The sequence below is a fragment of the Zalophus californianus genome, chromosome 5, assembly GCF_009762305.2.
Source record: "Zalophus californianus isolate mZalCal1 chromosome 5, mZalCal1.pri.v2, whole genome shotgun sequence".
Lineage (NCBI taxonomy): Eukaryota > Metazoa > Chordata > Mammalia > Carnivora > Otariidae > Zalophus > Zalophus californianus.
In genome coordinates, this window is record NC_045599.1 from 27,780,089 (window position 1) to 27,798,767 (window position 18,679).

The following is an 18,679-nucleotide window of genomic DNA, read 5'->3' on the forward strand; positions in this document are numbered from 1 at the left end:
AAGGAAACAATGTCTGAAGAACTAAGAAAATTATGAACACAATGTCTCAACAAATAAGGAATATGCAGGGGTGCCTGGGTGGATCAGTCAGTTAAGGGTCTGACTCTTGGTTTCAGCTCAGGTCATGATCTCAGGGTCTTGGGATTGAGCCCCACATGGGGCTCTGCACTCAGCAGGGAGTCTGCTGGAGCTTCTGTCTCTCCCTTTCCCTCTACCCCTTCCCCCACTCGTGCTCTCACTCTCTCTCTAAAATAAATAAAAACTTCCTAAAAAATTAAAAATAAAGAATATCCTTAAAGAGAAAGAAATTACTAAAAAGAACTAAATAGGGATGCCTGGGTGGTTCAGTCAGTTAAGCATCTGCCTTCAGCTCAGGTCATGATCCCAGGGATCTAGGATCAAGTCCGGCATCAGGCTCCTTGCTCAGCGGGGAGCCTGCTTCTCCCTCTCCTTCTACCTGCTGCTCCCCCTGCTCATGCTCTCTCTCTCTGACAAATAAATAAATAAAATCTTTAAAAATAAATAGATAAGAATAAAAAGAACATGATCAAGAAAGCAAAAAGGCAACCCACAGGAGAAAAATATTTGCAAATTTTATATCTGATAAGCATCTAATACTCAAAATATATAAAGTACAACTCAACAATAAAAAGACAAGTAACCCAGTTTAAAAATGAGCAAAGGACTTGAATAGACATTTCTTCAAAGAAGATATACTAATATGAATTTGCCAGCCCTGAAGTTTTCATTTTAATGGAATTTATATTTGTGTGGTCTTTTACATGTGGATTTCTTCATTTACCGTGATGTTTTCAAGGTCATTCATGATGTAGCATGTATCAGTACTTCATTCTTTTTGATGGCTGAATACATTTCGTTGTATGTATATACCTCATTTGTTTATCCATTCATCAGACTGATATATATTTGTTTCCACTTTTTGGCTATTATGAATAATGCTGCTATGAATATTCTTGTGCAAGTTTTCATGTGAACACATGTTTTCAATTCTTTTGTGTAGATACGTAGGACTAGAATTGCTAGGTCATATGGTAATTCTATATTTAACTTTCTGAGGAACTGCCAAACTGTTTTCCATACCATCTGCACCATTTTACATTACCACCAGCAGTGTATGAACGTTCCAATTTCTCTACTTCCTCGCCAATATTTGTCATTGTCTGCTTTTTAAATTACAGCCAGCCTGGTGGGTGTGAAGTGATTTCTCATTGTAATTTTGACTTGTATTTTCATAACGACTAATGATATTGAGCATCATTTCATGTGCTATCAGCCATTTATATATCTTATTTGGAGAAATGTCTGTTCAAATCCTTTGACCATATTTAAATTGGGTTGTCTTTTTACTCTTGAGTTGTATTTTACATAACCTGGATACTTATCAGATACATGATTTGCAAATATTTTCTCCCATTCTTTGAACTTTTTACTGTCTTGTGCACAAAAGTTTTTAATTTTGATGAAGTCCAATTTGTCTACTTTTTTCTTTGATTACTTTTGCTTTTGATGTTATATCTAAAGAACTATTGCCTAGGGATGCCTAGCTGACTCAGTCAGAGGAGTGTGCAGCTCTTGATCTCAGGATTGTAGGTTCAAGCCCCACCTTGGGTGTAGAGATTACTTAATAAAATCCATTTAAAAATTGCCTAATAAATGGTCACACAGATCTTCATCTACATCTTCTTCTAAGAGTTTTATACTTTCAGCACTTGTATTAAGGTCTTTCATCCATTTTGAGTTAATTTTTGTATATAGTGTCAACTATTAGACCTAGGATTCAAAGAGTTGGTTTCTCCTTTACTTTGTAGTGAATGCTCCAGAACTACATAAAACGCCATGTTGAAATCTGATTTATCACCTGAAAACAATATTACACTGTATGTTAACTGGAATTTAAATAAATTTTTAAATATTAAAAAAAGTTTTTTTTTAATCAGGGCGCCTGGGTGGTTTAGTCAGTTAAGCATCTGCCTTCATCTCAACTCATGATCCCAGGGTCCTGGGATCGAGCCCCAGGTTGGGGGAAGGGGGGGCGGTCCCTGCTCAGCGGGGAGTCTGCTTCTACCTCTCCCTCTTGTGCTTTCTCATTCTAATAAAATCTTACAAAATTTTTTTTAATCTGATTTATAATACCTCTGCTTATGCAGCCCTATATGCTTGAATGTAAACACTCATTTAGAGGGGAGAACTCAAATTTCCATATCATCTAACAGCCTCAGAGAACTTGGTTCTAAATCACCTAGAATCTCAATTTGATAAACTTTCCAGTTGGAAAGTTATACATTAAATGCTAATGTGTATATGAAAAAATAAGCCAGTTGCTTCTAGAAAGAGGCTGAATAAGGATGTTTGAGATTGACCAAAAAACTGGGAATTCCCTTTATGCCCTAAAAACCAAATGGAAAATGCAGTCCTTGGATTGGATTGGATTGGATCCTGACCTTAATAAATCATTTTGTAAAAGACATTTTAGGAACAACTGGGTACATCTTAATATAAGTTTGGTATTACATGACATTAAGAGATTATTGTTTATTGTGCAAATATAATCATAATTCTGAAGTTACATAGGAGAATTTTTGTTTTTTATTTAAATTCAATTAATTAACATACAGTGTATTATTAGTTTCAGAGGTAGAGTTCAGTGATTCACACCCAGTGCTCATTACATCACGTGCCCTCCTTAATGCCCATCACCCAATTACCCCATCCTCCCACCCCCTTTCCCTCCAGCAACCCTGTTTGTTTCCTATGGTTAAGAGTCTCTTATGGTTTGTCTCCCTCTTCTCCATTCTGATTTCATCTTGTTTTATTTTTCCCTCCCTTTACCTATGCTCCTCCGTTTTGTTTCTTAAATTCCACACGAGTGAAATCATATAATTGTCTTTCTCTGATTGACTTATTTCGCTTAGCATAATACCTTCTAGTTCCATCCACTTTGTTGCAAATGACAAGATTTCAATTTTTTGATGGATAATATTCCATTGTATACATATACCACATCTTCTTTATTCATTTATCTGTCAATGGACAACTGGGCTTTTTCCATAGTTTGGCTATTGTGGACATTGCTGCTATAAACATTGGGGTGTAGGTGTGCCCCTTTAGATCATTACATTTGTATCTTTCGGGTAAATACCTACTAGTGCAATTGCTGGGTCTTAGTGTAGCTCTACTTTTAACTTCTTGAGGAACCTCCATACTGTTTTCCAGAGTGGCTGTACCAGCTTGCATTTCTCCCAACAGTGGAAGAGGGTTCCCCCTTCTCTGCATCCTTGCCAACACTGGTTGTTTCCTGACTTGTTAATTTTAGCCATTCTGACTGGTGTGAGGTGTATCTCATTGTGGTTTTGATTTCTATTTCCCTGATGCAGAGTGATGTTGAGCATATTTTCATGTGTCTGTTGGCCATTTGTATGTCTTCTTTGGAGAAATGTCTGTTCACGTTGTCTGCCCATTGCTTGATTGTATTATTTGTTCTTTGGGTGTTGAGTTTGGTAAGTTCTTTATCGATTTTGGATACTAGCCCTTTATCTGATAAGGTATTTGCAAAAATCTTCTCCCGTTCTGTGGGTAGTCTTTTGGTTTTGTTAACTGTTTCCTTTGCTGTGCAAAAGCTTTTTATCTTGATGAAGTCCCGATAGCTCATTTTTGCCTTTGTTTCCCCCGCCTTTGGAGAAGTGTCTAGTAAGAAGTTGCTGCAGCTGAGGTCAAAGAGGTTGCTGCCCGTGTTCTCCTCCAGGATTTTGATGGATTCCTGTCTCACATTTAGGTCTTTCATCCATTTTGAGTTTATTTTTGTGTATGGTATAAGAAAACGGTCCAGTTTCAATCTTCAGCATGTGGCTGTCCAATGGAAAATATGCTTTTATAAAGAGATACATAGTGACCTATTTAGGGATAAAACATCAGGGTACCTATAATTTTAAAATACCTCAGAAAACAAAATAGATGAAGCACATATAGCAAAACATTAATATATTAAAACATATTTTTTAAAAAGATTTTATTTATTTGTCAGAGAGAGAGAGAGCACAAGCAGGGGGAGAGGCAGGCAGAGGGAGAAGCAGGCTTCCCGTTGAGTAAGGAGCCTGATGCGGGACTCAATCCTAGGACCCTGGGATCATTACCTGAGCCGAAGGCAGATGCTTAACCGACTGAGCCACCCAGGCATCCCAAAACATATATATTTTTTTAAGATTTACTTATTTATTTGAGAGAGGGCACATGAATTGGGGGGTAGAGGAGGGGCAGGGTGAGAGGGAGAGAGACTCTCAAGCAGACTCTGTGCTGAGTACAGAGCCTAACGTGGGGCTCAATCTCATGACCCTGAGATCATGACCTGAGGAGAAACCAAGAGTGGGATGCTTAATTGAATGAGCCACCCAGTCACCCCAAAACATATTAAATAATAGTAAAATGTTAACAATAACATTATCCAAATAGTAACAATTCCTTGTTTGGAAGACTATGAGTTTAAAATTCGAAGCAGAGTTTTAAAAAACTATGCAAGGGGCACCTGGGTGGCACAGTTGGTTAAGCATCTGCCTTCGGCTCAGGTCATGATCTCCAGGTCCTGAGATCAGGCCCCATGTCAGGCTTCCTGCTCAGCAGGGAGTCTGCTTCTCTCTCGCTCCCTCTGCTCCACCCCACCACTCATTTCTTTTTGTCTCTCTCTCTCTCTCAAATAAAATCTTTTAAAAAATAAAAATAAAAATAAATAAAACCCTATGCAAAAGTGGCCTAAACTTAGGGAAAAAGGGCTTTGTGGAGTAGGAGGTGGGATGGGGCTAAGAAATATCAACAGTGTTTAGGTATTAGAATAATTCATAATTCATAAAGGTTACTGAAAATTTAATAAAATTTGAGAAGCTCCATAAGGACAGGAACCAAGTCTTTTTACTCAAGGCTGCATCCTCAGCTCTTACTACAATCAATGATTGCTACTGGAAGATGCTCAATGACTATTTATTAGATAAATGAATGAGGGAATGAATAATCATTTCTTCCCCATAAGTGGCCACATATTTGTGTTTACACTTTGCTTCCAAAATGGTTTCAAAGAGGTTTAGAATATTTTTTTTCAGGATTCACAAAACTTTATTCATTTAGAATTAACAAACTCTTTACATAGCACTTAATATTGCTTCACAAGCTTATAGGACTTGGACTATTTTTGAGGAACTATTTCAATTTGTATGAAGTTTACAACTTTGTATACAGTATGGTATTTTCTCTGTAAGTAAACAATAAGCAGTTTGAATTATCACATGAATTCCAAAACTTTGAGTTTTTAAAAAATAATTATATGAAATAAAAGCATGGTGATATTTATTGTTTATACAGCTTTTTTTATTAAATAATTTTTTTAATTTATTTGAGAGAAAGAGAGCATGAGAGAGAGGGAGAGCACAAGCGGGGGGGAGGGAGAGGGAGAGGGGGAAGCAGACTCCCCACTGAGCAGGGAGCCCGATGCGGGACTCGATCCCAGGACTCTGGGATCATGACCTGAGCCGAAGACAGATGCTTAACTGACTGAGACACCAGGTGTCCTGTGTAAACAGTTTTAATCTGTCAGACCCATTTGCTCTAAAATAATGAGCTGAAATTATATGACATACCACTTGTGAAAGCCAGACCCAGTCAACTCTCACTTGTGTGTTTGATAGTGGGAGACCAGGAGTGCACATCAGCACAAACAGCACATAATCTTATGCTACATAGTTTGGATATTTTATAATATATTTTTAAATTTTTTTATTGAAGTATAGTTGACACATAATGTTACATTTGTTTCAGGTCTAAGAGGCTTATAATACTAACCAGATGAAAATTTTAAACTTTAAAAAACAACCAGAGTGAAAAAGATAAACCAAATTCCTATAATTAACTAGTGACTATAACTGAATACTAAATTTTTATTTGAGCTGCCTAGAAGCCAATATAGGAAAGAAAACATATTTTCATTATTAAATAAAAGAAGGTAAACATATTTCTGGAGATAAAAAGCTTTTTCAGGTACTGAACTGTATCTGACTTCATAAATTCTTACAAAAAGTAACATGGGGTATCATGGTAGACACTATCTCAGACATTTCAGTTACATAAAAATATTCATCTGAAATTTGGAGATATTAGGAAAATAAAGTTTTCCTTTCTTGGTTTTTGTCAACATGAAGATAACCTTAAATCATCAAGGCCAGAACCCAGATACCCAGATAATAGGCATAATATTCTAATGAGCCACTTCATTCATGGCTGCCTTAATTCTCAGGAGTAACTAACTTTACAATATTCTGTGAGGTGAGTGACAGGGTTAATTTTACTTTAGGTCCTTGGTGAGACCAACAGGATAAAGAATTTAGGTGCTTCTGTCTAGGCCTTTTTCTCTGCTGCCCCCACAATTCCATGGATATTCTTCCATATTTGGTGCTGAGGACTACCTTTTACTTTTCTTTTTGTCCCTTGGAGAATAATCCATCCTTAAATTCTTCAACCATACTCTCTAAGAGGAAGATTCCCAAATCTGTATATCCAGTTCTGACAACTTCCTAGAAAGGCCATGTTAAATAATATGTCAACCACTATTCTGACTTAGAAATTCTCACTGTCCCTTAAAATATATCAATGTTTCTAAAAGCAATCCCCCCTTGTAAAACCGGTTACAGCCAATGGCACCATAATTTTCCTGCACTCAATTAAAAATTTTGTAATTATCTTTGATTTCTCACTTTATTCACATCCCTTTCATATCTACTTAGTCCCCATATCCTACCATTTCCCCTTTGAGTCTTTCCATCCTCTCTGCCTTTGCCATCCTTCCTCTCCCTATTTCAAGTCCTTACCACTTCATATCTGGACTGTCACAAAAGCCTCTCTCCTGATCTGCTTCTACCCATACTTTTCCTCTATACTTGCCAAAATAAGCTTAGGTTTTGTTTTAATCCAGTTACAGCCAGGTTCAAAACCCTTCCGTGGTTTCCCAGTATCCTCAGGAAAAAGTCCAAACTCGTCAGGACGAATTTCAAGACTCTGGAAACCTCTCCTCAGGGAACCCATGCAATCTTATCATCCTTTACCTAGTCTCTGTAAAGCTCACTCACTCCCACTCTCTGAAGTCCCCTGCTCAGGCCTGCCACTGTTCTCACAGTGGTACCCCAACTGAATCTATTTCCTCTTCTATTCCAGTGAAATCTTAGCTACAATTCCAAATTCTACTTACTTTAATTTTACTTCCTCTTTGAAGTCCTCTCCTCTGAGTATAGCCCATACTGGTGTCTCCCTTGATTCAAGAAACACTTTCAAATAGATAAAGCACGACAGGGATACAGATAACACAACTATTCCTGACTCCCTACCAGCACTACTTATTAAGGACTTAAAATATGCTTGACACAATGCTAAACACTTTATACCTACTACCTAATTTGACCTTTACAAAAAAATCTGTGAGGTACTATATCCTTTTAAAAATCTGAGGACAGTGAGGCTCAGAGAGATTAGGTAACTTTCCTGGAATCAGAGCATAATGGGGCTGCCACCTGTCACTGCAGACTACTGCAGTGAGCTGTGAACTGCACAGGTGTGTTGTTATCCAGAGAAAAGCTGGTGGGTGAAAGTCTAGGAGACTCTGATTCTACAGACTGTGCTCTCAACCATTACATTATACAGCCTTCCCATGGATCCAGCTGGCAAGGAAATGACAATCTGAATTCCAGTTGCTATCACAACCACATTTTTCAAAACCACAAAATGAGATGTACTATTAGCAAGGCAGAAAATTAGAAATTAAGATATCCAAAAAAGCTTAGGATATAAGATATTATGCCTATATCATTTATTAATAAATTTTCTGAGGCTCTTCCTGTTATTACCTGTATATCTAACTTTCCAGAAAGTAGAGTTGAAGTTGGGAACGAAATATCACCATAAAAACTTACTGAGCTAAACACTTACTAGGCAGTGTTAAAGGCAACACTAAAAATCAGAACAGTTAATCTTTCCTGTCTTGATTTTTTCACATTAAGCAAGACTCTGTACCTCTTAGCAACTTCATTTCTGCTTTCTTTCCCTAAAAGCATCCACATTTATTTGCCATTCCCCTGTCCTATTTTCCAGTTCCTACCTCCAAACCTTCCTACATTTGAGCCTGCCTGGCAACATTTTGATGTACTTTCCCCGATAAAAGGTCCCACTTGACTGTTGGTTCCTCCTTACCAAATTACTGATACTTCCTCTAGCATCCCATACTTGGTCTGCCCTGTTGTTATAGTTACAGCTTTATTAGTGTGTACTTAACATGTTTTGCAATTCTGTAACTAAAGTGTAAGGTAGTGACCCGAGCTTCAGGATATCAATTACTATTTTACAGGAAAATACTTTTAAAACCTTCATTAAAGAGCACTTAAGATTCATATACATCCTATAATATGGCTTACTCCGAAGCACTTACGTTATTATTGTGAAGATACTCAATTGCTCGAAGGATCTGGAAGAGGTATTTTCTAAGTCGTTTACTCTCTAGTCCATGACAATAATGTTGTAACTCATCTAATACTGTGTGGTCAATAAATTCAAACACCAAATGAATTTTCTTTTTCTGCCTAAAAACTTCAATCAGATTGACCAGGTTTTCATGATGAAATTGCTATTGACAAAAAAAACAGATTTATAATACATTATTTCATGCACAATAATTTATATATAATACCTAATTTATATATAACACCTATGTTATATATTTATATATAACACCATATAATTTTTAAAAGCAGAAATATTCTCAGCCTATTTTTTTTAAGATTTTATGTATTTATTTGAGAGAGAGAGAGATCGAGAGAGAATGAGCAGGGAGGAGAGGGAGAAGCAGACTCCCTGCTGAGCAGGGGGCCCAACTTGGGGCTCAATTCCAGGACCCTGGTATTATGATCTGAACCTAAGGCAAACGCTTAACCAAATGAGCCAGCCAGGTGCCCCTATTCTCAGCCCCTTTTACTCCATGCATTTCAATAGAAATTTTTCAACTTATTTGTTTACATTCCTATTTTTAAAAAATGCTAAACTAGGGGTTCCTGGCTGGCTCAGTCAAAAGAGCATGCAACCCTTGATCTTGTGGTCATAAGTTTGAGCCCCATGTTGGGTATAGAGATTACTAAAAAAATAAACTTAAGAAAATGCTAAACTATTTCATAATTAATACATACAGAACAAGGGGAGATAATATACTGCCTTACTTCAAGTTGGCATTTGATTGTTTATCAAAATAATGTAGAGTTAATGTACTATAATCAAACTTGGTACGCTAAGACGTATCTTTTTTTTTTCAAGATTTCTTTATTTGAGAGAGTGTGTACAAATGGGAGGGGCAGAGGGACACAGAGAGAGAGAATCCCAAGAAGGCTCCGTGCTCAGCAGATGTGGAGCTCGATCTCACAACCCTGAGGATCATGAGCTGAAACCAAGAGTCAGACACTTAACCTACTGCATCATCCAGGTGCCCCTAAGACATATCTTTCTATCCTTTAAGTTGGTTTATAATTAAGTCTAACATCTGAAGGGTGCCTGGGTGGCTCAGTCATTAAGCATCTGCCTTCAGCTCAAGTCATGATCCAAGGGCCCTGGGATTGAGCCCCGCATCAGGCTCCCTGCTCAGCTGGAAGCCTGCTTCTCCCTCTCCCACTCCCCCTGCTTGTGTTCCTGCTCTCGCTATCTCTCTCTTTCTGTCAAATAAATAAATAAAATCTTTAAAAAAAAAAGTCTAACATCTGAAATTTAAAATGTTATCTTTTCAAATGAGCATGGATTTCAATGCCACTCAGTACATGATCTGAATTCAAATAAATTATTTTCTTAGTTTGATCCTCAACTCTCGAAAGTGAAACATAAGTTCCAGGTGGACAATATAAATTAATTAATTATACTGGAACAAAAGAGTATCAAAATACGTAGAAACTTTACAGATATGTGAGATAACAATTTATAATCATAGGAACTTCACAAAAATATACAATTATTTGTGGATACCTTTTTGTTCACTATCTATAATATTCTACTAAGTAACAAAACACCTTTTTAAACTAGTAACAATCAATGGTAAAATAACTTCAAAAGGTCAAAAATGGCCTTATAAGCTTAGAAAACAAATGAGGTTCAATATTTTATGCTGCTTATTTTTTAACACACTGACTTAATTATCACCAATTCTCAAATATTTAACATTTTCAAATTACTAAAAGCACTTATTCCTTTGGCTAAAAAGTGAGAGGTATATTTTCAATGTTAGATTCATTAGAAAATTAAACTTATGAAAAATATTTGTCTTTATTCTAACAGCACAATTATCAATTTTTCTACTTATCTGTACTATCACATAGACCAAAGTCCTTAAAATATGACTAAAAGAAAAACATGCCAGAATATAATGCCAAATTCCTTTCCTACTTTTGCTCCCAATTTCCCTGGTTGGCAAGATGCCAAAGGGCTGCAGTGACACCACGCTAGTGGCAGCAAAAACAATTGACTGCTTTTGGACACTACACTACTAATCCTTCAACTAAGGAAAATTACTGGTTCCCTCTCTAGTCTTAAGGCTAAAGCAATGAAGAGTTAATGTGAGTTAATAAGAATTATGGAAGAACCATCAGGGTAAAGAATCAGGTGCTTTCTCAGATTAACCATGAAACTCCTAGAAATGCTCCATTGCCACTGTTCAAGTTGTTGACTTTTGTTTTCCTTCATTACCAGACAACTTTTCTACAGATATTGTCACTAATTACTCTAACTGTAATTTATTTAATAAATCTAGCAGATAAAAATTTAATTCAAATGAAGTCATAATGGCAACCTTTTTAGACTAAAAATGTGAATTAATCCAAGAACTCTCTCTTGTTACTGTTGAATCACAGATCTGTACTTCTGAAACAAATAATGCAACATATGTTAAGAAAAAAGAAAAAGAAGAAGATAGCAGGAGGGGAAGAATGAAGGGGAGTAAGTCAGAGGGGGAAACGAACCATGAAAGACGATGGACTCTGAAAAACAAACTGAGGGTTCTAGAGGGGAGGAGCGTAGGGGGATGGGTTAGCCTGGTGATGGGTATTAAAGAGGGCACATTCTGCATGGAGCACTGGGTGTTATGCACAATGAATCATGGAACACTACATCAAAAACTAATGATGTAATATATGGTGATTAACATAACAATAAAAATTTTTAAAAAAAGAACTCTCTCTTGTTGAATTAGGTAAGATCAAACTAAAAATTCTATAAGAAATAAGCCAACGAGGGGTGCCTTGGCGGCTTGGTTGGTTAAGCCTCTGACTCTTGATTTCACCTCAGGTCTTGATCTTAGGCCCAGTGTGGAGCCTACTTAAAAGTAAAACAAACAGGGGCACCTGGGTGGCTCAGTCGTTAAGCGGCTGTCTTCGGCTCAGGTCATGTGGGATCGAGCCCCGCATCAAGCTCCCTGCTCAGTGGGAAGCCTGCTTCTCCCGCTCCCACTCCCCCTGCTTGTGTTTGCTCTCTCTCTGTCAAATAAATAAATAAAATCTTTAAAAAAAATAAACAAAAATACCCAAACAAATAAGCCAATGAGAATAAATAGTTAAGGTGTTTCAAAACAGTTTGCATAATAGTTGTAATAGTTAAGTACATTTTCTAATTCTTCTCTGTGTTCTTGCCACATATTGGTTGTTTTTACAAAATGATAAAGTAGAGGGGTGACTGGGTGGCTCAGTTTTGGGGCGTCTGCCTTTGGCTCAGGTCATGATCCCAGGATCCTGGGATCAAGGGTTGGGCTCCCTGCTTGGTGGGAAGCCTGCTTCTCCCTCTCCCACTCCCCCTGCTTGTGTTCCCTCTCTCGCTCTCGCTCTCTGTCAAATAAATAAATAAAATCTTTGGAAAAAAAAATGATAAAGTAGAAAAAAATAATCAGCTTAAATGTAACAGAGTTGAAGAAAGAGCAAAAGATACTGCCTGGGAAAAGATCTCCATCTAAGCAGATTTTCACTTATGGTGTACAACAGTTGCCTTACAGTATTACAATGTTTTCGGTCATCAGGAATAGCACTAGCATCTCACAAAATCATAACATCTTTACTGACTTTACCTTTTCTTTCCACTGTCTAGAAAGAGTACTTCAACAATCCACATATATAGATGCTTAATATATTTATTTTATTTAAAAACCAAATTGATCCATCATATCTAATATAGACTTACAAAGAAGAGAATTTCACAGAACTAGAACAAATAATCCTAAAATTTATACAGAATCACAAAAGACCTCGAATAGTCAAAGCAATATTGAGAAAGTAGAACAAAACTGGAAGTACCACAATCCCAGATTTCAAGATATACTACAAAGCTATAGTATCAAAATAGTATGGTACTGACACAAAAATAGACACACAGATCAATAGAAAAGGACACAGAGATCAATGGAATACACAGATAAATAGAAGTGGCATAAAAACTTGCCCACAAATCAAAAGAACAGAACACACCTACATGGTCAATTAATTGACAACAAAAGAGGCAAGACAATCAAGAAAAGACAGTCTTTTCAGTAAATAGTATTGGGGAAACTGGACAGCTACATGCAAAACAATGAAACTGCACCACTTTCTAACACCATACACAAAAATAAACTCAAAATGGATTAAAGACCTAAATATGAGACCTGAAACCATAAAATCCTAAAAGAAAATATTAGGTAGTTATCTCTTAGAGATCCCCCTTAGCAAATGTTTATGGATCTGCGTCCTCAGACAAGGGAAATAAAAGCAAAAATAAATTATTGGGACTATACCAAAATAAAAAGCTTTTGCACAGCAAAGGAAACCATCAACAAAACAAAAAGGCAACCTACTGAATGGGAAAAGACACTTAAAAATGATGTATAGGATAAGGGTTTAATATCCAACATATATAAAGAACTTACACAACTCGACACTAAAAAAGACAAACAATACTATTTCCAAATGGGCAAAGGACCTGGATAGACATTTTTCCAAAGGAGATATACAGATGGCAAACAGACACATAAAAGATGCTCAACATCACTCATCATCAGGGAAATGCAAATCAAAACCACAATGAGATATCTACTCACACCAATCAGAATGGCTAGTATTAAAAAGACAAGAAAATAACAAGTGTTGGCAAGAATGTGGAGGAAAGGAAACCCTTGTGCACTGTTGGGTGAGGGGTGGCTATAAATTGAAGAAGCTGCTATGGAAAATAGTATGGAGGTTGCTCAAAAAATTAGATGTAGCAATACCACATGATCCCGTAATTCCATTACTGGGTATTTGCCCAAAGAAAGTGAAAACACTAATTCAAAAAGATATATGCATCCCTATGTTTACTGCAGTGTTATTTACAATAGCCAAGATACGGAAGCAACCAAAGTATCCATCCATAGACGAATGGATAAAGAAGATATGGTGTATATATACAATGGAATATTACTCAACCATAGATTTTTTTTTTAAGTACTCTCTACACCCAATGTGGGGCTCAAACTCACAACCCTGAGATCAAGAGCCACATGCTCTACTGACTGAGCCAGTCAAGCGCCCACCCCCCAAAAATGAGATCTTAATATTTGAGACATGGATGGACCTAGAAGGTATTACACTGACTGAAATAAGTCAGACAAAGAAAGACAAATACCATATGACTTGACTTACATGTGGAATCCAAAAAACACAAAACAAATGAACAAACACAAAAATCAAACAGACTCTTAAATACAGAAAACAAACTGGTGGTTGCCAGAGGGGATGGAGGATGAACTAGATAAAAGGGGATTAAGAGGTATAAACTTCCAGGGATAAAACTAAAAAGTCACAGAAATGAAAAGTACACCACAGGGAATATGGTCAATAACATTGTATGGTGACAGATGACGACACTTATCATGGTAAGCATTCAGTAGAGAAATGTCAAATCACTACATTGTACACCTTAAATTAATATAATATTGCATGTTAATTATACTTCAATTGTAAAAAAGAGGTGAATATTACTTTTGTATCAGATAAAAATGAAAGAGTATCTGTTTTCTTCACATAAAACATCTAGACTATGTTGTCAAAGTCATAAAACTTAAAGCATCTAGACAAATTCTAATAAACAAAATATGTAGATTTAAATATTTTTTAAATCACTAGTTTTGTACCCAATCCCCTAGGACCTAGAAGGTTAATGCTCCTTTCTTCACAGTCCTGAGTTCTTTAGCCTGGGTTGACCTGTCATACCTACAAAAAAATTCTAATTTCTGCCCCATTTCTAAAAGCACACTAGTCAGCTTTACTTAAATGTATTCTTGTCACATCAAATTCAACATTTCTAAAACTGAACTAGTTCCCAGACCATTTCTCGTTTGGGTCTTTCATATTTTCATCAGTGAGAACAGTCACTGAACTCCACCAATCCTTTTGTCTCCCTCTTTGTGTTTCCTTCTACATTCTTTCATGTCTTCTTTTGCAATATATTCTATTTTAACTTTGCTTTTCTAACTTTAAATTCAAATTGCTGCAACCCAGCAAGGGCTCTCATGATCTTTACCAGATTCTTGAATTAAACTTACAACAGACCTCCCTATTTTTACTCTGTCTTACAACCTGTTCTAAAAAATAGTACTAAATTATTATAGTTGCTTTATTTTTAATTCAAAACCTTCCACCTCTTACAAAATCACATTTTGTCCTTGTAAGACAAGACTTTAAAACCTAACTCCAGTTTACTTCTCTAATCTCACCTCTTTCTACTTTTGTACAAAAAACTCTACAGACCAATCAATGTCTCTGCTCTCTGTCCTTTGTCCTGCTTGAACATCTCTGAGTTTATGTTGTTCCCTAACCTAGAATACAATAGTTTCTCCCTCCCACCTAAATTCTGCACATCCGGGCGCCTGGGTGGCTCAGTCGGTTAAGCGACTGCCTTCGGCTCAGGTCATGATCCTGGAGTCCCAGGATTGAGTCCCACATCAGGCTCCCTGCTCAGCAGTGAGTCTGCTTCTCCCTCTGACCCTCCTCCCTCTCGTGCTCTCTATCTCTCATTCTGTCTCTCTCAAATAACTAAATAAATAAAATCTTAAAAAAAAATAAATAAATTCTGCACATCCTTTAAGACCAAATGCATGTCCCATTTCCTCCAAGAAAATTCCTCTACCCAACTGGACTTTGTATTCATTACTTGGCATTTATTATGAGTCACTTTTTATTCAGTATTGTTTTCAAGTGCCCTCCCATCTTTCTGATTAAACAATAAAAGTCCTTTAGAGCAGATACTGTCTTTTACTATTTCTGAATAAATATTTTATAATATTTGGCATAACTTTTGTTACATTATATATAAGCATATATATCTTCTATCACTATAAAATTTCAAAATGTAGACAATAAGATAGGGTACCACACTTTTTTATTCTACTCTATGTCTTAATACATATGTTAACTAAAAGATTCCCTATAAAATTTTTTATTCCGTAACAATTCCTCTTTTGACTTACAGCAATTAAGGTAAAAGAAGCAAACCTTTAAAAACTTTATTTCTCTCGTTGCAATTTTGTTGACAGATTTCTCTGGTTTCTCATAAAATATCTTAATGGCCACTATCTGCCCAGTATCCTTATGTTTACACTTCATGACTGTTCCATAACTTCCTTCTCCCACTTTTCCGAGGGTTTCATACATCTCCATTTTCAAGCCCAGATTCTTCTTCATAAAAATAAAGAAAAAAAAGTTAAACATTGGTACTTTTATTTATTCAAGCTGGACAATGTATTTCCACAATAAACTCATATTTTAAAATACGTAAACATGGAAAATATTAATCTTTTCCACATACGCTTGTTTGTCCTTGGGAACTCTGCCAACTAGGCAGTAGGGTGTGCTTGTGGGGCTCCAGGGCTCACCAGAAATTAGGGAGCTTCCTGCTGTCTCGGTCATTCCTGTGAACACTCAGATTTAAGATTCCCTCACTACATGTCACCAATCCATCAGGAGTGGGGTCCGCACCCGCATACTTCCTATCATACGCCCCTCAACTATGGGGTTCCCGAAATACTGCAGTCGCCCACAGATCAGGCCCCCGGACCCAAGAAAACCTCAGCCCCACCGGTTCCTCAAACCAGACGTCTTAGGGTCCCGGACCAGTGTTGCGCCCCTTGCCCCGCAGTCGACCTCGTCCGGTCAGCCGCAGACGTCTCAGCCCATTTTGCAGTCCCGCCGGCCCGGCTCCGTGCAGAACCCGCGGAACAACTCGAGACCGACCCTACTTAGCTTGCCAGCCCCGCTAGCTCCAGGCAGCCCACTACCATGGCAACGGTGCCGCTGACCTCGCGCTCGGAGCCTACTGCGCAAGACCGGAACATCGGCCGGACGCCGCCGCCGCACCGGCCCGACCCGGAAGAGAAAATGAGAAATGGTGAAAAACGAGCTCCCGGTGGGTGCTAAGTGAAAGCTTTCTTGGGGTTGGGGTGGGAAGTTTGTGGGTTGAGACCAACTCACAAGGTTGGTTTTGAGCAGAGGTGGGGGAAGATCCACATTTTACTGCACCCAGAGTCTGCATGTCTTTTAGGGAGGGGCAACAGAGGCCGAGGCTTGCCTGACCAGCGTCTTAGATACCCCCAAGCCAAAGAACTTCCGCCGCTGGTGCTGGGTCCTAAAAGGATGGCTGGCGTCATTAAATAGAGACATCTCGTAAAACTAGTCTTCCAAGGAAGTCTTGTGTAATTATAGTCTTCTGAGTTACCTAGTTACATTAATATTCCATAGACCTGAGTTCGATCTCAGCTGTCGACATTCATCCTTAAAATGGGGTTAAGACGGTTCTCAAAATCAAGAATGTTTCTTGAACACCTATATACTTTTTTTTTTTTTCGAACTCGTACTACTTCTTTTTAAAGACACCCTATTTGGGAAAACGATTAAAAGGGCTCGGTAGACATACCGACATGGCCTGACATACAAGGGCACAGCAAAGGGAAGGAGAGCCATTAACTTAATTGCTTAAGAAGTAGACCTGGCGTTCTGCTGGCCTGACAGCCTCCATAAACTAGGAGTTTCCATAACAATTATACATTGCTAGATAAATGACATAATAGGGTATTTTTTGAAGTTTATCTTTAGCATTTCACTGCATGTGAACCTACCTGTATGTCTTCATCTTTAGCTATATACTGGAGAGAATTAGAATGGCTACAGCAGGAAGGCAAAAAATAAGAATATTTAGCATTTAATTTAGAGAATCTCATTTATGAATGCATCACAGAACCTATCAAGAGTTAGGCTTGGCTAATTTGATCACCAAGGCAGTTATAAAAACAGACAATTCAGGGTTTCAGGAAAAGGAGGTAGCAAGAAAGGGGGGTAAATTAACTCTTTCAGTTTCCATGAAACTATGGGCAACTTGGTGCAATGGTCCCATTTCACCTTGGGCTGAAGAATTACCCAGAAGGATATAAAGCACTCAGAGTCCTCCAGACCATTAAAGCCCCGAGCCCAGGAATCAAAGGCAATGGAAGAAGGGAACTCAAGGAAATGTCAGAATCCCCACGGATTGCATCAACACCTCTGAGCTCCCTGTTGGGCGACATTTCAGGCCCATTTGTGTAGAAAACCTGAAATGAGTTATCCAGGTTAGATACATAACCCCCACGCAAGTCTGCAAAATCTCTTCCCCACATCCGAGTCAGATTTGTAAGCCTTCTTCACAACCAACCACCCTTCTAAACGCTTTGAGATTTCATCTCCATGTACCCCCATTTTAGCCAAATCCATTGACTTTGACACCAATCCTCAAATGAGAGCAGACCTATGTTAAAGTAAGATTCCGTAATTCCACAGAGATAGTCAACAAACCTTAAGACCATCTCTATACCATTCTTTTTTGTCCTCAGAATTTCCAACCCTGGAAACCCCAGCGTAGTGCACATACAGGCTATTTGGTGGCCTTATGGAAGCATTTCAGGGAATTTTAGTGTGGGCCTTAGTATTTCAATGCTGCACTTATTAAAAAACGGAAGTTCCCTCTGACCCACGTACCAGATTTGGTAAGTCATTGTACCAACCAGAAAGGATTTTAAATCTATATTATTTTTGGCTCTGTTTTAAAGAAGCAAAGCAAGCTTTTGCTTCTGCCACGATCGCCGACCCTGTTCATGAAGCAAACTGGAGGGAAAACTAGTAAAGGACTCTCCCCGCCCTCAGCCCCATAAATTTAATCACTTGCTCTATAGACCTGAGATTCAGGCGACGCTCCCACGTGATCTGTTCTAATATCGTCATAGGGACACGTGGTTCTAGATACTTCGTCCCCTCCCCCTCAGGGGTGGATTGTTGACAACGCCGCCGGCAGTCACGTGATCTTACGTCATCCCACCTCCTTTCCCTGAAATCTGTGGCCCCGGATGAGCCTCTCTGTCCCCACCCGGTCGAGTTTAAACTACTGAAAGGGGGAGACACAGGATGGTGTTTTGGTTTCGGGGTCTCTTAATCCACAATCCCCGACCGAGAACAGAGAACACTAATTTATCGATTAGATTAGGAAGCCAAAATGGATAGAACCCTGCTCAGAAGCTCCCATAACGAGCTCTCATACGCCCCGTGCCCTTCTCCCTCACCCCTCACTCCGTGGTACCGGCGGAGGG

The 18,679-nt window shown here is 38.2% G+C and overlaps 1 protein-coding gene across 14 annotated transcripts in view; it reads right to left on the minus strand.

The window, feature by feature from the left end:
* The window catches only part of CDKL3 (cyclin dependent kinase like 3), a 111,492-nt gene extending 92,935 nt beyond the window's left edge, over positions 1–18,557 (minus strand). For 3 of the 14 annotated variants that reach the window (XM_027606492.2, XM_027606494.2, XM_027606490.2), the window contains exons 1-4: positions 18,271–18,557; positions 17,183–17,228; positions 15,564–15,746; positions 8,474–8,668 (exon numbers count right to left, since the gene is read on the minus strand). In XM_027606492.2, the coding sequence (XP_027462293.1) occupies positions 8,474–8,668; positions 15,564–15,746; positions 17,183–17,228; positions 18,271–18,317 (471 nt within the window). In that variant the 5' untranslated portion in view covers positions 18,318–18,557. The other 11 variants (XM_035727431.1, XM_035727438.1, XM_035727440.1 and 8 more) reach the window with 11 other exon arrangements.
* Between the last annotated feature and the right edge of the window lie 122 nt (positions 18,558–18,679).